The 26,176-nt window shown below is 43.1% G+C and overlaps 1 protein-coding gene across 2 annotated transcripts in view; it reads left to right on the plus strand.

The window, feature by feature from the left end:
* Positions 1-26,176, plus strand: part of SLC9A7 (solute carrier family 9 member A7) — a 115,404-nt gene that overhangs the window by 82,661 nt on the left and 6,567 nt on the right. Inside the window, exons 13-14 of one of the 2 annotated variants that reach the window (XM_056555865.1) lie at positions 20,209-20,268; positions 23,505-23,568. In XM_056555865.1, coding sequence (XP_056411840.1) covers positions 20,209-20,268; positions 23,505-23,568 — 124 coding nt within the window. The remainder of the gene's footprint in view (positions 1-20,208; positions 20,269-23,504; positions 23,569-26,176) is intronic. The other variant, XM_056555866.1, reaches the window with a different exon arrangement.

A 26,176-nucleotide genomic window follows, 5' to 3' on the forward strand; every position in this document is an offset into this window, starting at 1 on the left:
ATTTGAAGTGCAACCTAAAAGCCTTTTACATTGGCCGTTTATTGACCAGAATGTTCATTATTGAATTTTCAATTCCGCCCAAGTAAAAGGACTAGTGATCAGCTTATGAGGCTGGTGAATTCTTCAGGCATTTAGCCCTGCTACAGGCAAGCAGGGCTACCTGAGGAATTACATATAACGGGGCCCTGTCACTAAACTCCTATACACTGCATCTGTATGCTGCAGCCTATGCCTATGAAATATGGCACAGGGGGAGGGGGGCTGAAATATAATCGCACAGGGGAGAGGGAGGCTGAAATATGAGGGGGGAGGGGGGCTGAAATATAATGGCACAGGGGGAGGGGGCTGAAATATAATGGCACAGGGGAGAGGGGGGCTGAAATATAATGGCAGAGGGGGGGCTGAAATATAATGGCACAGGGGAGGGCTGAAATATAATGGCACAGGGGGAGGGGGCTGAATTATAATAGCACAGGTAGGAGGGGGGCTGAAATATAATGGCACAAGTGGTAGGGGAGGGAATATAATGGCACAGTGGGCATCAGAGGGGGGGGGAATATAATGTCACAGGAAAAGGATATGGCACAGGAGAGGATCAAAGGGGGAAAGATTTGGCACAGGGAGTGATAAGGGGGGGGGGGGGAATTAACTGGCAAAGGATGGTAGAAGCCACATTTCTAATGCTGATACTGGTACTACGTTGTGCATTGTCGACGCGCAACACAGTGCATGCAGTACAGTGTCACCAAACTATGCAAGGGCGTTGCCATTAAAAGTTTGGGGAGCTCTGACTTAGTATAATTGTTTAAATGGGAGCCCTACCTGCCTACCTGATGGGGGTCATATCTATCTGGGGGCCTGTCTACCTACTGGGGGAGCTCTACCTGATGGGGGGTCATTTCTATCTGGAGCTCTGTCTGGGAGCCCTACCTTTTTACCAACTGGGGGGCCATATATATCTAGGGCCCTATTTACATACTAGGGGAGCCCTACATGCCTGCCTACCTGATAAGGGGACGTACCTACCTGAAGGGGGGACTTAATGGGGGCGGACTTACTTATAAGGGACCCTATCCACCTGATGAGGTGACATACTGGTCTGCCTATTAAGTTTCTATTAATAAAGACCTTATTTACAGACTATTTTTGGTTGAAATTATTTTATGTACCAGGAAAAGTGGATCCTCATGAGGGACAAGTAGATTGTGTTCCATTTTAGTCCCTTGGACAAGTAGTTTTTTAATTTTAATTTCCACACCCCTGGAGTTGTCTGTATAGTTTATGCAAACCTATCATTACTTAGCCATACATCACCCAGTTCAAATGAGGAACGTGCAGCTCTTACTGCACAGAATTGAGCCGGGTTCAGGCATGCATCAGCCCTTCTATAAGGTCCCACAGTGGCTTGGGGGTTCCATAAATTAACATTTAAGCTGTATTCAAAGTGAAAATTATATTCTAAAGCTACAGATCATAAAATAATACATTGGTTGTTGCATTGAAGCACATGTTCAATCCAACATCCAGATAAATAGTCCATTGTACCTCATCATAATCAGCAGAGGGAGTATTTATGGATAGGCAGGGTTACCATTACACATTTCTGAGCAAGTAGATTGTGTGTCACATTCAAGGGCATCTAGGCTCATACCCAACAAGTGCTCCAAATTGTAACATCACATAGGAATTGTCTGTTAGGTTATATGTAACTGTGTTAAGTGCAGTGCTGTGCTGTGTAGACAGATCATATTGTGTACTAGCTTTGGATTCACCATATGCCTCTTGTCCTAGTTATAAATCTATATAGGAGGAATAGTATCTTAAATGTTCATATATTATAAATAGTGACCATTTTTGAAGTATGTTATAGTTATATGGAGTTGCTTTAGAAGAAAATTGCGATGCTATACACTGTACAGTCCTGATGCCTAGACTGTTAGCAACATTCTTGGGCATCAGGGCACCGACTGGAGACCATTGATCAATTAGTCCTTTTAGATGCTGCAGTCAATACAACCAAAGCATCTAAGGTATTTGTGAAAGAAAGGGGCTTCCACTGTAAGGCTGGGTTCACACCACGTTTCGTTTTTGCAATACAGTTCCTGTATATGTATTCAATTGGAAAACCGTATTGAAAACCCGAGGCACTGACTCTCCATTGAAAACCGTATGGCAAACGATGCATCCGGTTGTGTCCATTTTGCATCTTGAACAGTTTTGTCCATTTTTTTTTCCCGTACCCAAAACTGCAGCCTACTGCGGTTTTTGGTTTGGGTGAAAACTCGCATGGAAGCCGTATAATTATTATTTTTTTTTTTTTACATGGGAGTCAATGAGAACCATACAGAACTGTATGTGCGTATGGTTCCATCCTGTTGGCACCATACGGGTTTTGACTGCACAGTTTTTTTACTTGGAATTTCAATCGAATAAGTGAAATGTTATTCATAGTAGAGTGAAAAGTTAAAAACGTATACTGTTTTTTTCTTAAAAAACAGATGCAACCGGATATCGTGTATACGGGTTAAAAATTGTACACACATTGTACAGTTTAGTCCAGTTTTGAGGAATCAGTTTTTCATCCAAAAACCTGATATGGGAACTGTATTGCAAAAACGTGGTGTGAACTTACTGTCATTCCCCCAGGACACGTTTGGGTGTTTGGTGGGTTTAATGCTAGAGGATGGCAGCCAAAGGATGGTTGGTCAATAAAAAACACAGTATTAATCAGGGGTGTGGAAATTTAAAAAAAAACTACTTGTCCAAGGGACTAAAGCGGAACACAATCTACTTGTCCCTCAAGAAAATCCACTTGTCCTGGTAGATAAAATAATTTCAACCAAAATAGTCTGATCCTCCCCCCCCACTAGACCACCAGGGATGGATATAAGATCCTTTAGACACTGCGGACAGCGGTGATCTAATGGTTTAATAGGTGATCGCAGTATGCCAGACTATTAGCGGTGGGAGAGCTGTAGCTCCTCTTACACCCCAGACAAGCCCAGAAAAGTCTAGATATAACTTTTTGATCACCTTATAAAATATTTCTCATATGAAGTGACCAAACATGAACAATTCTGGACAATTATTTACATTTACACCGTTCACCGTATTTAATGAACATTATATTTTAATAGTCTGGACATTTCCACATGCAGCGATACCACTTATGTTTATTTTTGTACATTATTTTTATTTAAAGAAAATTGGAAACTTTTATTAGGAAAGGGGCTTATTCACATATATACGCACTTTTTAAAATATTTTTATCACAATTTTTCAGTCTCAATAGGGACTTATGTGTTACTGGGGGGGGGGGGGGTTCTGCTTCTCCAGTTTATATGGTGCATTTTGTGTCAGAAAATGCTGGAAGTTGCATTTAGTTAGTAGATAACTACAACTCCCAGCATGCCCTGATACAGTCTATGGTTGTGTGGGTGTTGCAGCATGTTGCACTGTATAGTATTACAGTTAAGGTTATTGTGTAACATGCTGGGAGTTGTAGTTTTGGTTTGTGTCAGCTGCAGAGCCATAGTCTGTGTCAAGGAATACTGGGAATTACAGTTAATAACTACAACACCCAGCATGCCCTGATGCAGCCTATGGCTCTGCAGCTGACCCGAACCAAAACTACAACTCCCAGCATGTTGCACTTTATAGTTCTACAGTTTAGGTTATGGTCCAACATGCTGGGAGTTGTAGTTTTGGTTCGGGCGTGTTTGTGTGCATCCGTGGGTCTCTTGGTTGGCGGGTGAGTATGAAGGGGGGGATTCTGGGGGTGCAATTCAGTGCGGGTGCCACTAAAAATAAATAAAATTAGATGGCACAACTGCCCTAATGCCCGATGTGACAGTCCGCTCCTATACAAAACATTCATGCATACACATATCATACATACACCAGCCACTGCCCCCATATACATATATATACACACACACACACACACACACACCTGCCACTGCCCCCCCCCACATCATACATTACATACACACATACACTCACACCATACATACACCTGCCGCTGCCCACCCCACATCATACATCACATACATACACATCACACTTAGACATTATACACACATCATACATTACATACACATCGCACATAGACATCATACACACATACACATCCACCAGTGTTTCCCAACCAGGGTGCCTCCAGCTGTTGCAAAACTACAACTCCCAGCATGCCCAGAGCATGCTGGGAGTTGTAGTTTTGCAACAGCTGGAGGCACCCTGGTTGGGAAACACTGACATACACCATACATACACACATCATTCATACACCTGCCGCTGACCCCCATCATACATTACATAGACACATCACACATACACTCACACCATACATATACAACCACCCTTCCTGCCGCCGCTCTTATTCTCTGTCTCCTCACCTGAGCCGCCATGAGTGGACATCAGAGCTGTAGTCCCGGCCGGTATGAGATGAGATTTCCGTCCTCCCCCTCCCCCCTGCTCTGTGTTTTCCCCGTGCAAACAAGCAACCGCCCCGTGGTGGATTAGGTCCTGTCTAGACAGAGCAGGGGGAGGGGGAGGGATAGAGCTGAGTGCGGGGGATGGAGCTGTGCACGGAGCTGTCTACGTCCTCTCTCTCACCCTGCTGTGTCTTCTGAGCTGCGTCCTCAATCCTCCGGGAGGGGAGATAAGGGGGCTCTGCAGTCAGCTGGAGGCCGCCGCCCCCTCCATACACTCTGAGCGCCGGTGTGAGGTGCAGACTTGCATCGGCTCCTGCACCTCACACCGACATTACATAAAAATAAGGGGTAAGTCTGTCTCTCCCTGCTCGCCCGATACAGGGCTAAATCTATAAACAATTCACCTGCCCGATGCCCAAAACTACTTGTCCCGGGCGTCGGGCTATAGGATTTCCACATCCCTGTTAATGGTGGTTTAGAAAGAGGATTTTGGGGCGTGGTTTGGCCGCTGCTGAGTATGGCCGCATGTTAGAGCTGCTCCGCTAACAGCACACACTACGCGGATTACTAGACCTGGTAGCGACTCTTGAGCCGACTGAAAAGTCACCCAAGCACCCATGGCGACCTTGAGCAGGAAGCAGAATGGCAAGGTGGGAGATGGCGGAGCATTGCAGGACTTTTTTGCTCCGGGACGACAGGGAGGCCGTTTACACCAAGATGGCGCCGGGCCGCGCGCGCGGCAGAGCGAGGGACGCTTCTCCCAACAATCGCAGATTCCCCTACCTCAGAGAACGTGAAGGCCGGTCAGAGATGGTGATGCCGCAGCCCGCCCTGCCACACGGGCCTCGGCGGTGTGCGAACTTCCCAGACACTGGATTGTACAGCAGCCCGCACTGACACCGCACCATGAGGATTCGCAGATCGGTGATGATACCCTCCCCCTCTCACCTGGTGGATCGAGAGGCCTGCAGTACATTGCCAGCGGCTCCCCTGAGATGACCTCATCTTCCTCGTGGGTAAGCCCTGTTAAGCAAAAACCGAGATTGGAATCGGAGGGGCTGGGGGATTGGGGTGATGGGTCCCTTATATCTCCGAACCCACCCCGGAGTGAGCCGGACTTATTTGCTTCGTATCAAGCCTCTGAGCCAGTCTCAGAGACTGCTCTTAAGGACATGCTTCTGCTTTTGCGGTCCTCGATTACAAAGGACTTTTCTGAGATGCTTAACCCCATAAAAACCTCAGTTCAGGAGATAGATAAAAGAGTATCCCACACTGAGGCTAAAATGGCGACCTTTGCTACTGCCCACAATGGCCTCGTGGACGCCCATAATGCTCTAGACGACAAGGTGACCGCCATCCATAATAAATCTATTGATGCGGAAGATCGCAACCGACGTAACAACGTCAAATTCCGCGGCATACCCGAGACTATCCCCAACTCTCAGCTGGCCACGTATGTGAGAGAATTGACTAAACATTTCTTACCTGATCTTGAAGTGTTCGAGTATAGCATCGATAGAGCCCACCGGGTAGCTAGGCCCAAATCCGTTCCTGAGGACGCTCCGAGGGATGTATTGGCTCGCTATACTTTCTTTAAAACGAAGGACCTATTGCTGCAGTTCTCCAGAAAACATAAGTCTCTCCCGGATCCATATGCAGGACTCCAACTGTTTGTGGACCTTTCTGCTGCCACTTTGCAGGCGAGGAGGGACTTTCACCCACTAACCATGGAACTCAGGCGACTGGGAATATCCTACAGATGGGGATTCCCCACCAAAATCCTTGTGACCCGCCATAATAAGATGCATGCCTTTGCCTCAGTAGATGACGGCTTTGCCGCTTTGGATGCCTGGGGATCTCGTAGCCCGGAACCTGGCGGCTCTCCCCCTCAAGATTCAGCTGCACCTTCCCCGGAGGATAAGCCCTGATTCTGAAGTGCCTGCCATCTGCCCACTTTAGCATACACTCTGTGTGCTGTTGAGTGTGAAATTGTTCTTATTTCATATTTCTCCTATACACGTACCCACGAACTGGTAAAGTGCGATATAGGTTCCACTGTATGCCGGAATTATTGTGTTAACTGTTTTTTGTTTCAGGTGACTATCGCAAACAGTGCTTTGTGATCGCATATCTGCTCTGACCCAGCGTATTCTAGACGGACTGTGTTACTTATTCTTTTCACCGTTGAGGACTACACTAAGTATTTGATATCATATGCATCTCTGATTATCAGGCGGTACTACCTCCTGTTTGCCATATTTGACACCTGTGCGGTATATTACCCCTATCCCTACCCTTTTCCCCTCTGCCCATTTTACCTATCTCCTCTCACCTCTGCTCCTACCTGTCCCCTTTCCCCTCTACCCTTCCTACCCTACCTCCCTCCCTTCTTCCCCCTGTTCTCTCAACTGAGTCGTTAGTTTCACCTTTGGTGCCTTTCTATTGGAAATGGGATTTAAGCTTATGTCCTATAATGTAAATGGACTTAATAGTCCATATAAGAGGAACTTTCTGTGGCGTGAGGTGGAACGCAACCCAGTAGACATTGTCTGTGTGCAAGAGACACATCTTTCCTCCATCCCCCCCCCCCCTTGTGACACAGAAACTTCCCACTCATTGTGCATTCAGTTTATGGTAAGAAGAAGAGAGGAGTGATGATTGCTATTAGAGACACACTAGCGGTATGCGTAATAACTCAAGTGGTAGATCCCCAGAGTCGCTTTATTATCCTTGTGTGCTCTATTGACAATATGGATTATACCCTTGTAAACCTGTACGCTCCCAATAGACGCCAAAATCGCTTTCTGAGGTCTGTTATGCAAAAAGTTAATTCTGTACGCAAAGGAGCCCTGATTATGTGTGGCGACTATAATTCAGTGGTTTCTGCTTCTCTGGACCAATCGGCTCCTTTGACTCGTCGCCCTTTCTATCTTTATAACTTCCTAGTAGCCAATGATCTTTTTGACATCTGGCGTTTACAGCATGCCACAGAACGCGATTTTTCTTACTATTCACCTAGGAGCTGTACTTTTTCTAGAATTGATAACATCTTTGTTGATAGGGGGTTAATTGAACGTATTGCTAAATCAGTCATTGGGAACCGGACGTGGTCGGACCATGCTCCTGTTAGCATTGAAATCACTGGTAATGCTGTTCAATATAGTGATTTTGTCTGGCGGGCCAACTCCCACCTCATAGCACACTCCGAACATTCAGCTAAAATTGAGGGGGCCCTTCTGGAGTACTTTTCCCTTAATAATACCCCGGATGTCTCCGAGCTGTCTGTTTGGCTTGCGCATAAGGCGGTAATTAGAGGCTCATTTATTCAGTTGGGGGCCTTCCTTAAAAAGCAAAGATTAACTTCGGTCAATGAGTCACTTAACAAGATTTCGGTGTTAGAATCACTTCTACAATCAAACCACTCCGCGGATAATGCTTCCTTGCTAACTCAGGAACGTCTTCGTCTCCGAAGATTATTACTGTCAGATTTTGAGCGTGCCCTACATAGGTCTCAAATGAAGTATTATACGCAGGATAATAAGACGGAATCTTTATTGGCCAGAAAGCTTAAACCAGCCCGCTTCAAACAACGTATCCCTTCCCTTAAACACCCTACTAAACACACTGTCCACCAGGCTCCCAGAGAGATTGCTACTGCTTTCAAAGACTACTATGAAAGCCTTTACAATATCCGAGCAGACCCCTCCTGCATCCAGCCTGATCAGGTTAAAATAGACTCCTTTCTCTTAACTCTCAATCTCCCTAAACTTTCCCCCTCTTCCTTAACCTTGCTTAATACTCCTATCTCTCCTCAGGAGATTTCCGATGCTGTCAAATCCCTCCCTTCCAAAAAGACCCCAGGACCTGATGGACTACCGAACGAATACTATAAACGATATCTCCCAATCTTACTACCACATCTTCTTCCCATCTTTAACAATGCTATGACGACCGGTTCTCTGCCACCTGACATGCTTGACGCTTTAATCACGACAATCCCCAAACCCGGCAAACCCATGGACTTGACTAGCAATTTTAGACCCATATCGTTACTGAATAGTGACGCCAAACTTTATGCTAAGATATTGGCGAATCGCCTCCGCCCTCTGATGCCTAGCTTACTGAGCAGAGATCAGGTTGGATTTACGATAGGGAGGCAAGCTCCCGATAACACTAGGAGGATCATTACGTTGTTGCAACATTGTGAGAAATCTTAAACCCCTGCCGTGTTCCTCACTTTAGATGCCGAAAAAGCGTTCGACAGAGTGAACTGGTGCTTTGTCTTCTCTGCTCTACGAGCCTTTGGCTTTGAGGGCGAGATCCTTACAGCTATTCAAGCCTTATACTCAAACCCTGTGGCACGAGTCTTCACTAATGGAGCTCTTTCGCACTGGTTCACTCTGTCGAATGGTACGCGGCAGGGATCCCCCCTCTCGCCCCTGATATTCCTAATAGCTATTGAACCTCTAGCACAGTCTATCAGGCAAAATCGACTGATCAGGGGTATCCCGGTTGGAGGGGTAGAGCACAAGCTTGCCCCTTTTTGCGGACGATGTGATCTTGACGTTGACTGACCCAGTGACTTCCATGCCGGCACTCTTTGATATAATCCATCTTTTTGGGGATCTTTCCTATTATAAATTGAATGTCAGCAAATCACAAATTTTACCAGTAAACATACCAGACGCTGACCTAGACTCTCTGACATTCCTTCCCCCTTGATTGGCAGCATCGGTGCGTCTCCTACTTGGGGATTCTACTTACTTCTCCTTCCTCCCAACTATTCTCTACTAATTTTCTACCGATGCTTTCTTCTATTTCTCAATCTTGCAGAGAATACGGGAAACATATGGTCTCCTGGATGGGTCGAATCTCGGCATTTAAAATGCTCCTTCTGCCAAAATTATTGTACTTGTTTCGTACACTCCCGATCGCCATCCCGAGCTCGTTCTTCCAATCTTTGAATAGAGTCATGGACTCCTTTTTGTGGCAATCTATTCGCCCTAGGGTCCCAAGATCAGTTCTTACTTGCACAAAGGGAAATGGCGGACTGGGTAGGCCTCATATTGAGGACTACTACAGAGCGTGCATTCTGGATCAGGCGAGGTTTTGGTGGTGGGGAGATGCGAATAAAAAATGGGTAGCTTTAGAACAACATTTTAGCCCCCAGTGCCGCCTTAAATCTAGACTACTAGCCCCAGACCCAAAGAGACTGGTTCCCAAAACTGGGATTTCTGCCATTGATGTTACAGACAAGATTTGGAGACTGTGCGTCGGGCCCCTAATGGTCAACCCTGCCCGCTATCTACTCTACCCCTAGATGTCCTATATTTATGTATCCCAGACCTCAATCTGACTGGTTGGTCGGACATGGGTGTTCTGTCGGTCAAGGACCTATTGGATGAACATGGACTTCTCCACTTCGCCTCCCTCAGGCATAGGTTCCACATCCCGCAAAAGGACTTTTATAAGAGTCTACAAATTAGGAGCTATCTGGCAACTGGCCAACTGCAAAAGGTCACCTTACCTCCGAGATTGCTGGGGTTTTTGGGAGTGTCTGACTCATATGCCGGAGGAATCACCTTTTTTTATGGTTTTCCGGGGCAGAGGTCGGAGTTACTCCAACATACTTACATGAGCAGGTGGGAGAGGGACTTGGGGGTTGAGATCGCTCCAGAACAGTGGCAGACCGCCTTTCGTGACATCAACTCCTACTTTAAATGTACCAGTCATCAGGAGACCTTGTACAAAACAATCTACAGGTGGTATTTCACCCCCACCAGATTGCACAAGATTGACCCTTCCCTACCAACTGTATGCTGGAGGGGGTGCAGAGAGGCGGGTTCCCTGCTGCACGTTCTTTGGGAATGTCCGAAGGTACAACCATTGTGGAAGGGGGCTGCTTTAACTAAAGATCGGCTCCTGGGCCTACAGATTCAGTTGGAACCCTCTACAGCCTTGCTGCTACTGGATTTAGATAAGTACCCTTCTAATTCTAGACACCTAGTGGCGCATGTGCTGATGTCCACCAAATTGCTCATTGCTAGGAAATGGAGGTCCCCTGATCTTCCATGTTTATCGGAAATCTTGGCTTATGTTAATTTCTCTTGTGCATGTGAGCGTGCCTATGCTTTAGCTAATTCTAGTGATCATAGGTTCCTCAGACGGTGGGACTTATGGATACATAGCCCCCACTACTGTTGATTATTATTGCTATCAGTGCTCCTCATTTTCCTTGTCCCCCTTTCCCTCTCACTCCTTCCCCCTTCCCCAGGTTCTTTTCCACTTATTTCTTTTTACCGCGCATGAACAATCCACCTATACCATTAATGGCCGCGGCCTTAAGGCCTAGGTACCCGCTAGCTCTTCTCCAGATGATATTCATGTTTTCGGTTTGTACCCTGTGCAACCAGTAGTGTTTTGTTTGATGGTTTACTATACGGGTTATTCTGTCACCTCTATAGACACGCCTAATGTGGCGAATGTCGATTCGTTCTTATGTTGATGTGTATTACTGATTTTCACTATTCATATTTTGTACTTTCCCAGAATATCGGGAATAGGAATGTTCTCCTTGTGTTATGTATTGGAAATTTAATAAAAACTATAAAATAAAAAAAAGAGGATTTTTTTTATTTGTTATGATAAATAATGTTTAACCATACCGGCAGAATATATGAAATGGAAACCATTTAACATTTTGTTCAGCTCAAGCTAGTATCAATCCTAATAGCAATGAGAATTGGTCTTAAAGGGGTATTCCAGGCCAAAACTTTTTTTTATATATCAACTGGCTCCAGAAAGTTAAACAGATTTGTAAATAACTTCTATTAAAAAATCTTAATCCTTCCAATAGTTATTAGCTTCTGAAGTTGAATTGTTGTTTTCTGTCTAACTGCTCTCTGATGACTCACATCCCGGGAGCTGTGCAGTTCCTATGGGGATCTTCTCCCATGATGCACAGCTCCCGGGACGTGACATCATCATTGAGCAGTTAGACAGAAAACTTCCGAAGCTAATAACTATTGGAAGGATTAAGATTTTTTAATAGAAGTAATTTACAAATCTGTTTAATTTTCCAGAGCCAGTTGAGATATATATATATATATATATATATATATATATATATATATATATATATATATATATATATATAATATATATATATATAAAAAGGTTTTGCCTGGAATACCACTTTAATCTGGCTATACACATTGGATTGGGGGGATTCTACTTGCTCATTTCTGGATATTTTTTTTTTTAAACATGTTTTTTCTGATTCATAGCTATTTCTAATGAGGGAGCATTCAGGGATTTCATGATGCTTGTGGTTTAGACATGAATCTCATGACAGTTACTTTTTAAAATAAAATAAAGACTATCCTAAGCAATAGTAATAGGGGAAAGGGAAGTTCAACTAAACGTGGTCTAAGATTACACAAGTGTCTAATGAAGTCTTTCTGGTTTTATGTAATATTTAAAAGTTATTTCCCATGACCTAAATATTGATGGCCTTTGTTTAGAGCAGGGGTCTCAAACTCAAATTATCTGGGGACCACTGGAGGTAGCAGCTGGGTGAGGCTGGGCCGCATGCGCCCCTGACATATAATGCCCCCATCATGCGCCCCTCACTTATAATTCCCCCATAATGTGCCCCTCATCATCCACCAGCAACACTACCCACCAGCAGTAGCACCCCCATCATCCACCAGCAACCCCCCCCCCCCCATTCCCCCTACCTCCCTGTGGTAATAGCATGAGCTGACAGATGAGGGTGCTACTGCTGGGGGGGGGGGAGCATTGGGTAGGTAGCAGTTTCCCCACATTAGGAAGGTAGCAGTTTCACCACATAAGGTAGCGCAGCACAGTTTCCCCACATTAGGAAGCGCAGCATAGTTTCACCACATTAGGTAGCACAGCACAGTTTCCTCACATTAGGTAGCCTTAGCACAGATTCCCCACATTAGGTAGCCTTAGCACAGATTCCCCACAATAGGTAGCCTTAGCACAGATTCCCCACAATAGGTAGCCTCAGCACAGATTCCCCACAATAGGTAGCCTTAGCACAGATTCCCCACAATAGGTAGCCTTAGCACAGATTCCCCACAATAGGTAGCCTTAGCACAGATTCCCCACAATAGGTAGCCTTAGCACAGATTCCCCACAATAGGTAGCCTTAGCACAGATTCCCCACATTAGGTAGCCTTAGCACAGATTCCCCACAATAGGTAGCCGTAGCAGAGATTCACCACGATAGGTAGCCTTAGAACAGATTCCCCACAATAGGTAGCCTTAGCACAGATTCCCCACATTAGGTAGCCATAGCACAGATTTCCCACCTGGACAGCACTATTTCCTTCCTGGCAGAGGTGCACGCTATTAGTGACGTCATCGCACGCGCTGTGCAGGACGTCGGCGTCCCTGCACGGCGCTTATGATGACGTCACTCACAGCACGCACCTCTGCCAGGAAGTCCCCTCAGGCAGATGTAAGTAGCATTTTAGTGACTGGGCAAGACTGGTTGCCCCATCATATGTGCACCAGGTCCCAGGTAGCAGTGTTTGCCGAAGTGTGTGAAGTCTTCCTGCATTTAGCCCTGCTTGCCCGAAGCAGGGCTAAATGCCTGAAGGAGATGTTGCGCCACAGGAACTGAAGAAGCAGAGCGCCACCAATAACACTGATCAATACTATATTAGTCAGCATTGTTCAGTGTTCACATCCACGTGTAATGGTCTCCTATTGGGGCAAAAAAATTTGTGAATAAAATATATTTTAAAAAGTTAATAAGCCCCTTCCTGAATTAATGTTTGAATTACCCCCTTTTCCAAATTTTCAAATATAAACAAGTAGTATCGCCACATGCGGAAATGTGCAAACTATTAAACCCTTCAGGACCAGGGTAATTTTCATTGTTCCACTTTAGTTTTTTTTATCCTTGCCCTTTTAAAAGCCATAACTCTTTTATTTTAATCTACACACCCATATAACAGCTTATTTTTTGCAAACGTCTTCATTCATTTTTCCATAACGCATGCTCCAACATGGAAAGAAAAATATTTGTTTAGCAAATTAGTTCTTCTTTTTTTACGACATTAACCGTGCAGTCAAATCTTGATACTGTAGGTCGGTGCCATTAAAACAATAGCTAATTTGTATAGCTTGCCTCACTTTAAAAAATGTAAAAAAAATTCTAAACATCTGACCACTATAACTTTTTATTTTTTAGCTTACTGGGCTCTATGAGCGCAAATTTTTTGCGCTGTGATCTGTTGTTTTTAGCTGTACCATTGTAGTATTTATTGATTGGACTTTTTGATCGGTTTTTTATTCATTTTTTCGAGGGTATTAAGTAATATAAAAAAAAATGCAATTCTGGGGTTTGGTATTTTTAAACATTCATGCCGTTTACCTTACAAGATAAATAATTATATATTTAAATAGATCTGAAAATTACACACACGGCGATACCAAATATGTTTATTATTATGTTTACATATTTTTTATATGGCATTTGGAAAAAGGGTGTTGATTTAAAGGGGTACTCCACCCCTATACATCTTATCCCTTATCCAAAGGATAAGGGATAAGATGTCTGATCGAGGGGGGGTCCGCCGCTGGGGCCTCCCGTGATCTCTACTGCTGCACCCCCATACATCAGCAGCCTGAAGCTATGTTTGCTCCTTGGCTGATGATGGTCGATACAGGGGACGTGGTATTGTGATGTCACGCCCCGCCTCCACGTGACGTCACGCCCGCCCCCTCAATGCAAGCCTATGGGAGGGGGCGTGATGGCCACCACGCCCCCTCCCATAAGCTTGCATTGAGGGGGTGAGGCGTGACGTCAAGATACCCTGTCCCCTGTATCGCCCGTCATCAGCCACGGAGCAAACACAGCTCCAGGCTGCTGATGTATGGGGGTGCAGCAGGAGAGATCACGGGAGGCCCCAGCGGAGGGAACCCCGCTATCAGACCTCTTATCCCCTATCGTTTGGATAGGGGATAAGATGTCTAAGGATGGAGTACCCCTTTAAATCACCCCATTGTTCCAAATTCCTTATAAAAAAATATGTAAACATAATAATAATAAAAAACATATTTTTTGTTTTGATGGGATATTGATCATATTCATAGATCATATGCATTTATAGAAATACACAGTCTGAGCCTTGTAAAATATGGCTCTGTGAGGAGGAGGGAGGCGCAGGAAGCAAGAGTGCCTGTTTCTTTCAAGGTAAACAAAGTTATTTTCATACCACAGGTGAAAAAAAGCCTCATCTACACTGTGTATATGTGGGGGGATGGGGAATCTCTCAGCAGTGGAGTAGTTTGCTTTAAAGGGGTACTCCCGTGGAAAACTTTTTTATTTATTTATTTTTTTTTTAACTCAACTGGCGCCAGAAAGTTAAACAGATTTGTAAATTACTTCTATTAAAAAATCTTAATCCTTCCAGTACTTTTTAGATGCTGTATACTACAGAGGAAATGCTTTACTTTTTAGATTTCTCTGATGTCATGACCACAGTGCTCTCTGCTGACCTCTGCTGTCCATTTTAGGAACTGTCCAGAGCAGGAGAAAATCCCCATAGCAAACACATGCTGCTCTGGACAGTTCCTAAAATTGACACCAGAGGTCAGCAAAGAGCACTGTGGTCATGACATCAGAGAAATCCCAAAAGTAAAGCATTTCCTCTGTAGTATACAGCACCTAAAAAGTACTGGAAGGATTAAGATTTTTTTAATAGAAGTAATTTACAAATCTGTTTAACTTTCTGACATCAGTTGATTTTTTAAAAAAAAGTGTTCCATGGGGGAGTACCCCTTTAACAACCAGATTCCAGCATCCACTTTTCTGTCTGAGGCTTGTTTTTTAATGATTCCTGCAAGGGCAACTGCCCCTTTCTTCCTTTTTGTACCAGCTGCTTATGTTGGAAAATGTGAAAATTTCAGGTTATTCTTTCATGTAATAAAGTATATGTAGAGAATCATGTAGAACTGGCATTAAATTATCTTTACTTTGTGGCATCTAGAAGCATTTAGTTCAGTTTACCTTCTACTCTGCCACGTTCTGCATTCAGTTGACCTATTAGAAGTACAGTACTATGCCTGTGGTACAAGCTATGTATCTAGCCAAAAAAACATGAGTTAATGGCTATAATGCAACAATCTGGATATCACTGTTATCCATTTACAAGCCCCAGTGAAGTGGAATTAAAAGCTATAGATGCGTTTCTCTTTGCCTACTAGTTTTTCCGTCCTGTGAATTTGTGAGAGAACGGTCCTGAAAGGAGCCAAGCACAACTTGCTGAGCTTTGTTTTTCAGCATTGAAGATCATAGATTGATAAGATTCTCCAGCTGGTTCAGTACTGAACAAAGTTACCGGAAAGTTACATTTTTTTCCTGTTCTGTATGGGTTTGGTTTTGTGTTTTTCACTTCACGTTTTTTTGAAGTTAAAGTTCAGAGTGAATGACAGATAGCGGCTAATCATTTCGGAAAACCCCATTATTTTATTTTGCGTTGTTTTTTTTATATATAAAACAGAAACCATCAGCAGCAACAGAACACATCTCTGTCTTCTACAATACTTGCTACAATATATTAGTATAGATAAAGTATATTTACCTAGAATATATCCTATTTTAGAATTTCTTAGACTGGAAAGTCTAAACTTTCAGCTGTAACAAGAATCACACCTGGATGGATTTACAGGAATGTTCTTTTTAGAGTAGAGCTAAAACACAAAGTATATTACAACATTGCATGTATGATCATTAAGCTGTATTTATTGGATGTATGAAACAAGACAAAAAATATCTCCTATACATTTCATTCTCTGATATAAAGGCCCCTATCGTAATCCCAGATTGGGCATGGTAATTGGGCATCTAAAGTGTCAGGCTATTTGTACCGATCAAATCAGAGTTATGATATGAGAGGTACAAGATAGTGTCAGGATTCCATCTTAATCAATGAAAATTATTCTTAATTCCGCTACTCATAGAGTCAAAACATGGCCATAAAGTGTGGCATGTTAGAAATAAACAGAAAGTGGATTAGACACGACACACAGACAATAGGTTTCCAGTACCTGAATGCACAGGTGGGGGGGGGGGGGGGGGTCTTCTCTGTAAAGGAGTCTGGATGTGTCTCATACCAACTTGCATTGGAATGCGTAGGTGTAGAGAATATATTTTTAAAGATATTTGTTTTTTAATTCTTACTAGCGGAGTACCCGGCGTTGCCCGGTTTTTCCTTCCTTATCCTTGTTGTGGCAGAAAAGCTTTTGACTATATATCCCGTCCTCATATATTGTTGTCATACCCCGACCTCATACCCCGTCCTCCTATCCCGTCCTCCTATGCCGACCAGTAATATGTGTACCAGGTAATGAAATATCGCCAGCCATACGGAAGTTATGTAGGAACATACATTTCCCATTAATTTGCATGGGACTTTAAACAAAAACCCCGACCATAACAAATGGGGGTAGTTAAGGGTTAAATTAACTATCCTATATTTTAAGTGGACATATAAGTAACATGTGATCAAGTATTATCAAAATATTTCCAGCCGTTTGGAAGTTATGCAGTAACATATTTCCCATAGACTTGTATGGGACTTTGAACCAAAACCCCAACCCTGGCAAATGGGGGTGAGTAAGGGTTAAATTACCTATCCTAGGTTTGTTGTTAACATATAAGTAACATGTGAGCCAAGTTTCATGTTAATATCTTTAGCCGTTTGGACGTGATTGTGGAACATACATACACACACACACACACACGTTGAGTTTTATATATATAGATATACTAGCTGAGTACCCGGCGTTGCCCGGTTTTTCCTTCCTAATCCTTGTTGGGGAGGAAAATAAACAAAGGAGGAAGCCTTTGACTTCACATCCCATCCTTCATATTGTTGTCATATCCCAACCCCATATCCCGACCTCCTATCCAGTCATCCTATCTCGACCTCATATGCCATCCTCACATCTTGTCCTCATATCCCGACTTCTTATCCCGTCCTCCTATCCCGACCTCCTATGCCTTCCTCCTATCTTGACCTCCTATCCCGACCTCCTATCCCATCCTCCTATCTCGACCTCCTATCTCGACCTCCTATCCTGTCCTCCTATCCATTCCATCTATCCCGACCTCCTATCCCGACCTCCTATCTCGAGTTCCTATCCCGTCCTCCTATCCTCGCCTCCTATCCTCGCCTCCTATCCTCGCCTCCTATCCTCGCCTCCTATCCTCGCCTCCTATCCTCGCCTCCTATCCTCGCCTCCTATCCTCGCCTCCTATCCCCGCCTCCTATCCCCGCCTCCTATCTCGTCCTCCTATCTCGTCCTCCTATCCCGACCTCCTATCCCGTCCTCCTATCCCGACCCGTAATATGTACCAGGTAGAGATGAACGAACTTACAGTAAATTTGATTTGTCACGAACTTCTTGGTTCGGCAGTTGCTGACTTATCCTGCATAAATTAGTTCAGCTTTCAGGTGCTCTGGTGGGCTGGAAAAGGTGGATACAGTCCTAGGAAAGAGTCTTTTGACTTCATATCCCATACCCATATATTGTTGTCTTGTCCCCACCTCCTGTCCCCACCTCCTATCCCGACCTCCTATCCCGACCCGTAATATGTGCACCAGGTATTGAAATATCTCCAGCCGTACAGACGTTATGTGAGAACATACATTTCCCATTGATTTTCATGGGACTTTAATCAAAAACCCTGACCCTCACAAATGGGGGTGGTTAAGGGTTAAATTAACGATACTATATTTTAATCTCCAGCCGTTTGGAAGTTATGCAGTAACATATATTTCCCATTAACTTGTATGGGACTTTAAACATAAACCCTGCCCCTGGCAAATGGGGGCGAGTAAGGGTTAAATCACCTATCCTATGTTTGTTGTTGACATATTAATAACGTGTGCCAAGTTTCATGTTAATATCTTTAGCCGTTTGGACGTGATTGTGAAACACACACACACACATTGAGTTATATATATAGAGAGAGAGAGAGAGAGAGAGAGAGAAAGTATCCATTGGTATGGCTGTGCTATGTTATCATGTTATAATACTATAGTACTGACTAAAGTACTGATTTATATAGCTTATACTTACTAAGTGACTTAACATATAGTCCGGCTACATGTGTGTATTGATAACACTTAGGTTTTATTGGTCTATTGTGATTCTATAGTATTTGGTCTATAGTATTTGTCTATCATAAGTCATCTATTTGAGATGTCTGAGAAGGTCATCCATGATTATTGTACTGGATTAAAAGACAGACGTTTAATGATGGTACAGGTGATTCTAAAAGCCATAATATAGTCAACATGACATTTAGATCAATATAGCTATTATAGTGAATTAATGTTTAGCTTTCATGTGACTAGACCCTGATTTACATACTCACACCCACCCAGTCATCATTGGATGACATTATATTTGTTTGGGTGGATGCTTAAGATAAGGAACAAGCTAAAAGCATGTGTAAGGGAGACACAGGGGGGCATCACAGATCCCATCACAGAAGTTCCTAGAAGCTACCTGAAGGGGTGGAGCCATTTAGAGTCAGTGGAAAAATACAATATTTTCCCATAGTCCTCTCTTCTCTGATGACTGGTTATGACTATAGGTGTTTCCATGGACCCCAGGCAGCCATCTTTCCTTTATCCAGAAGTACAACTATGCATACTAAGATACACAGGTTTCTTATTTGACTGTTACCTCCTTTTAATGTGGATGGTATTATATCATGTAGATGAGCAAACCTAACTATTTTTAATCTTCATATTGAGATGGTAAAGTTAGTTTATAAGCCACACCCCCTTCTACTGCAGATGAACGGGGCGTGTCTTATGGGGATCAATGCAATCACATATTGCATATAGCATAGTTTATGGGATCTTTCTCTGCTACACCCCATGATATAATAATTCCCACGAGGAAACTTTAAAACCATAGATAGTTGTGGTTAGGACTGGGCAGGGTTTACTCCCATTTTATATATCTAGAGATTAGATGCCCATTCGATATCATGTGATGTGAGGTTCTCTTTGCAGAGTAGTACCGATATATCTGAACCAACCAACTTCTAAGTATGATACTACTAACTAAACAATTTATAATTTAATTATATATATATACCTATATATCATCGTGTGTATATTACTCTTTTATGTTAATCTTTTATAACCAATAAACATGCATATCATTTTTACAATAACTTTATTATTTTATTATATTTATTATATATGTTTCTTCTACCACTACTTCCTAGACCTCATATCTGGGAAAATAGTTGGGCCCAGATATGGTGAATTTCATGGTTTGTATATTTTTGGCAATTCATTCAATGGTCATAATATTTTTAATGTTGTTGACCATAAATAATACATCATTTGTAATGGAGTTATGATATTATTATTTTATCTTCTGACAAAATGGAGACCTTAGGGAGATTATTTCTCCTACATATTAGGCCCTAGTGTCGAAGATATTCCCTGACAAAAGAAACTTGTATATGTTGGGGCTATAAATACCAATTAGACTACTAGTTGCATTGTTTACTGTCCTATGTGACATGCAAAACCCTTCTTCTTAAGTAGGAAAGGTAAGTTTCGAGGTGATCTAATGTGGTTAACTGTGTGGACAGATTTGTTAGAATTTCTCTTCTAATCAGTCAATTGATGTTGTAAAGTACCTCATTATTCCAGCTCGCCAATTCCACAACCTTCATTTTCATTTCATTCTTGTGCTGTCTCAGAGTTGGTGACCATAACCCATCGTTGGAGGATATGAACCTTAGTCGTTGGCAGTATTTCAGGTGATTGGTTTCTGCCATGTGTTAACACTTAGCCTCTTGGGGTTCTATGCTTGGCACAACTTTTCACCTTTTCTGTGTCTGTCTAGTACTATTTAGCACACACTCTGCATTAGCATTTCTGTGCACTTGTCACTGTGTTTGTCTTCTGTAACGTCATAATCATTTATGTTGTATGGTCCCTGGGGTTCATGTCAATAATTTTTGTATGAGTTTTTTTTTACATCACTGACAGTTCTTGTTGTCTATCATATAAGTAATTAAACTTAGAAGCAGGTCACAGAAGTGTTCACATATTAGAGCAAGTCCAAAGTAAGTAACAGACTGTTGTAACATTCTCTAAGTACATGCACTTAGTAAAAAGCTTGGCTATTTCAATGCTGGCTGGGCTCCAATAACATGCCCTTCAGATCACATAAACTTCTCCCCGATTGGACAACAATAGAGGCTCTGTAGTAAGATCAAGGCTCTCTTGTTTTCATGGTGTCTTAGCCATTGATTTTGAGTGAATGTACAGAGCCTTTCAAATGGACTGTGTCATTCCACAGCTGCTATCTGAGAAGAATGGACACATTCCATTCATCCGCTGATAAAGCCAAAACAAAAAATTACCTTCCTTTTGTGAGATCCTGTCTGGAAATTACAAGCAGAACCTGCAGCTATGACTGAGTTGATATTCGTGTCAGGGTGGACATATAGCCAAGTGTTCAAATGCACAGGGCCCCAGAGGAAGGAGAGGTCCCAGTCCCACACTGGCCACAAGGGTTTAAAACTAGTATCCTGCTATTCTATCCATCTGCACTTATTCAGCCAATCACAGAGACTGTATGATTGGGCTGTTCTTTGATTGGCTGCTGATGCAGTATATCTGTGTATGACCAGTCCCCAGCTAAGGATGGAGAAGTAGAAAGGATACAGCAGCCTTTAGTAAAGGGAATAAATTGTCCACAAGAGGCTAAGCTTTTCACTGCTCATAACCCACCAGGGAGGTAAACATTAAAGGGGTAGACATCTGATCCCCTATCCAAAGGATAGTGGATAAGATGTCTGATCGCGGGGATCCCGCAGCTGTGGTCTCTGTGCAGCACCTGGCATTCGTTTAGGACGCTGGGTGCGGTGGGCAAGGGGTAGTGACTTCATGGCCATGCCCCTCGTGATGTCACGTCACGCCCCCTCAATGCAAGTCTATGGTAGGGGCGTGGCATCACAAGGGGCCTGGCTATGATGTCACAACCTCTTGCTGCCGCACCCAGCGTTCGTACCCCTTAAACCCCCTTCACTACCCTAATATTTCAAGGGATGTCGCTAGTTGCCACAGAGAAAACTTAGACTATCCAACTATTTTCCAGAGAGACAACTACAAAACTATCCAGCTTTTTTTTTCTAGTTATTATACATTAAAATATGAGCTGTAAGTTGTAGACATGATGTTTGAAGGGGTCCTCATGCTGTTTTTGCATTGGGGCGTTCTCGTGTTTTTTTGTCTGTCCGTGCTTTGTCCGTATATGGTCTTTCTTGGTACTGTTGCTGTCACTTATTGGGGCACACATGCAGTTGTCATTGGTCTGAATTGTGGTGTCTGTTATGGGTTCTCTAAATTACATTTGTGTAAAATTTTCTTGCCTCATTTTTTTGTACCTTGTGTATTTACCCCAGTGAGGCGACTTAATAATGAAGATTTCGCTTATTTGCACAATTTTCAGTGTTGAAGTTTGGTGTGTACTGCTTAAATAAATAAGTCACTGCACTACTTTCATTACCTAAAGTAGTTAACTCTGCACAGGAAGCAACAAGTTTACAAGTTCAACTGTTAGCAAGGCCACCCTCCTCATGTGTCTGCTTTTAAGCTGCTGCTTCAGCATTTTCATTTCCTAAAGATATCTGCTACTCAGTCTCCCTTTTGTCTTGTCTGTGCATTTAATCGAAGTGGAAGGAAATGGCTGAATAATCTGTTTCACTAATGCCTTCTTTACCTGCACTTGTGGTACTAATGAAATAATGGATACATCTGCACCAACGTATGGATGGCTTTATATATTACATATCAATGACTCATGTACATGGCAAAACCACATATACTGATATTAAATGGGAGGCAGTGGACCACCCTTTTTTAGTCCCTTTTTAGTTTGGGAAACAGACAGAGCCTAGTCTCTAGTATACCACATTTGGTTTGTTAAAGTGAACGGGTATACAGTGTTATACCTACCATGCTTTTTTGCCAGTATCCTGATGTATATCAGTGATAGAGCACAAAGCTAGTGTGAACCCAGTCTAATGGATCCATGTGCCATAGCTATGTGCATGAGGCCTTACTATACTACTGATACTGTTAGATAAATTACTAAAGATACACTTACTGGTTGTGAATCTCTAAACTACAGAAATGAATGACATACCCTCAGTTTCCTGTGGATTTTTACATTGTATGCCACTGATTTTGCAAAGTTTTAGATGTGGTTAATCCCTGCCAGTTTTCAAACGGAATCTGTTTGAAGAAGTAACTTGTTAGCCATTCACTCCATGTTTGGGGCATACGACAGCCGGATCCTGCAGGGAAATTTCAAAACCTCCTCCCGGACCCATGGGATACCCCATTAATTTCAATGAGGTGACCAGAGTCGGTGAGAGACCCCGGTCGGCTGATCCAGCAATGACTGTTTCTCAGTAAAGCAGGCCCTCACTGGAAACTCCTAGTAAATAAAATAAGGGGGTATGAAGACATTTTGGCCAAATCCTCCCAAAAAAAAAATCTGGTAAAAAGCTTCAATTGACATGGAGGCATCGGTGATGTCTTTCCCCTCTGAGGCCTGGGAGGATTGGGTGGGGGGGGGGGGGTTGGGTTAAAATTAATATATGTTTTTGTGGTGCCTATATTGAGGTGCTGTGTTGGTTGGGTTTTGGATTGGTATATGGTATGCTATTTTTGTATATCCATGTAAATTGAGTTCTTTTTGTTTTAAAATCCAGTTAAAAAACTTGATACGGTGGAAAAAGGAGACGACCGGAGTCTATAGCTTACTCTGGTTACCTCTTTGAAATTAACAGAATACGGCACAGGTCCGGCAGGATGTGATTCTGAAACTCTGTTGCCATAGGCCAAAAATGGAGTGTGAATGCAGTCTTGCTACTCTTCATTTGTGTTTTCCACCAAGCAGTCCATGCACCTTTTTTTTTTTTCAATCTGAATATTTTTGTTATAAAATGTGCACTGTTTCATGCCTCCATTTTCTTCTTAGGGTTGGTGTTGATCCAGATCAAGACCCGCCTCAAACTAATGACAGTTTTCAAGTATTACATGCAGTAAGTAACTATATTGTGTCAGTTTCCACTGTCAAATCACTAAGGCTATGTTCACACGGCCGTTGTCTTCCGTCCCTGCCTCCTAAACGGACTATACTATTAACGGATGCAAACTCATGCAAAAGGATGCCATCCTTTTGCATCAGTTTTTCATCCGTTAGTATGAAAAGTCAGCTGCCTACAGACTTCAGCAGCCGTGACTACTACTACTACAGTACTTGCATCATGGAACAGACTTGTTTCCATGATGGGAGTAGTAGTAGTCCCGGCTGCGGGAGTCTGCCATGATGGGGGTAGTAGTAGTACAGGGGCTGAGGGATTGATTGCATAGGGTCTGACTTCTGAGACCCAATGCGATCAGAAGTTATTAAACAGGGGAACGGATGGCATGCTCCGCTTCCCTGGGATGTAGCACGTGTGTGTTTTCACTTTCATTTTTAGCACCAAGGGGCCATTTAGGGCTCACGGCGGGGTTTTTAAACTATTATTGTGCATAATCACAATTCATTCCCCCCAACTTTATATATTAAATTTAATCCCACCGACTCTGTATATGATAATTTATCCCCTCCCCCCCCCCCCCCCCGTGTGCATATTCTGTCCCCGCTGACCGTTCCTCATCCTCTTGCGCAGAGCGCACAGCAGCGACATGTCAGTCCATTGCCCACTGCTCATCTCCGTTCCTGACAGAGATGAGCAGTGGGGAATGGAGGGACCTGTCCCCCCCCCTGTGCGCTGTTATTGCACTTCATTTATTCACCGCCGCCGGTTCCCAACATTGGAATAGACTGACATGTCCCTGCTGTGTGCTTGGAGTAGGGCAGCAGCAGGAACATGTCGGGAACCGGCGGTGGTGAATGAATGAAGCCCAATAACAGCGCACAGTGGGGGACAGGTCCCTCCATTTCCCACTGCTCATCTGTCAGGTACTGAGATGAGCAGCGGGCAATGGGCTGACATGTCCTTGCTGTGCTCTCTGATTGCGCAAGAAGATGAGGAACGGTCAGCAGGGGACTGAATATGCACACTGGGGGGGGGGATAAATTATCATATACAGAGTCGGGGGAATTAAATTTAATATACAAAGTCAGAGGGGGGAATAAATTGTGATTATGCACAATAATAGTTTAAAAACCCTCAGTGCTGGCCATTCAGGGCTCCCGGCGGGGATTTAAAAATGAAAGTGAAAACACACACGATGTACATCGCAGGGGAGCAAAGCATGCCGCCCGCTCCCCTGTTTAATAACTTCTGATCAGAAGTGAAACCCATTGTGATCAATCCCTCAGCCCCTGTACTACTACCCACAACATGGAACAGACTCTATTCCATGATGGTGGTAGTAGTACAAACACTAATGTAGCCTCCCCAGCCACCAGCAGACTCCCACAGCAACAAGTCTGTTCCATGATGGGAGTAGTAGTAGTACCTCAGCACTGCAGGAGTCTGCTGATGTCACCACTTCTGAGCATGCTGAAAAGTAATAACTGTGGATATTATAAACCCAGTTGCAAATGGATGACATTAAAGGTTCATCCGTTTGCCTTAGACTTCAATGTCAAATTTATAATATCTGTTTCTATCCCGTTATTTTTGACGGGAGAAAAAATACTGCATGCAACGTCTTTTCCCCCATCAAAAAAAAAAAGCGGAACAGGAAGCAAACGGGTGAATAAAGGATTGTAAAAAAAAATCCCATTGACATCAATGGGATTATTTTACAGCCGTTTGCAAAATTATCAAACGGATTGATAACGGGCATTTAATAACGGGGGCAGACGCCGTGTAAACGAGCCCTTAGATAGTAATTTCTAGATTTTAGATACCGTAATTACATTTTGTTTAATATAAAAATATTTTAAGCAATAAAGTGATTTCAGTTAGAGACAGTTCTGTGTTAGGGCTTGGTCTCTACAGAATAATGTACACAACATATTTGTCGCATCGATTCCTCACCATTTATGTAGCGCTGATGGATTCCCCCGAGCTGTGCACAATTCAGTCATTGGTTCCTGTATCTGGGAATCATAATCTAATTTTCTTATCACAAGAATATATACCTGAAGTATAGGGCACTAAAGTTTAATCTGCCATAAATAAAGATTGTAAAGAAAGTCAGGTTTTCCATTTTTACTAGTGCCATGTGTATAATAAACCTTCTAATAAATACAGATCTTGGTGTTCTCATGGTTCCCACCTAACCACTAGTGTTCTATCTTGTATCAGCTAAGTGGTCTTATTTCCAAGTGTGTCTTTTTAAAGCATATTGTCACATAAAGTTTTCATTTCACACTCTTTAAGAAAGATTTTTTTTAAAACAAGGATTTAGTAAAACACTGTAATTCCCCACTGACTTTTTAGAACATATCAGCCTGACTTTCCGTACATTAGACATGCTCTTTTACTTGTATGTTATAACCACGTGTCCTTCTGTCTGCAGTCTCCACTTTTACCCACATTTGAGGGGTAAATGAGTATTATTGTATTCACACCGGAGTTTTCAGAATAGATACACAATACTGATGTATTAAAAGGGTACTCCGCCCCTAGACATCTTATCCCCTATCCAAAGGATAGGGGATAAGATGTCAGATCGCCACGGTCCCGC

This window comes from Hyla sarda, chromosome 2, assembly GCF_029499605.1.
Source record: "Hyla sarda isolate aHylSar1 chromosome 2, aHylSar1.hap1, whole genome shotgun sequence".
NCBI classification, from domain to species: domain Eukaryota; kingdom Metazoa; phylum Chordata; class Amphibia; order Anura; family Hylidae; genus Hyla; species Hyla sarda.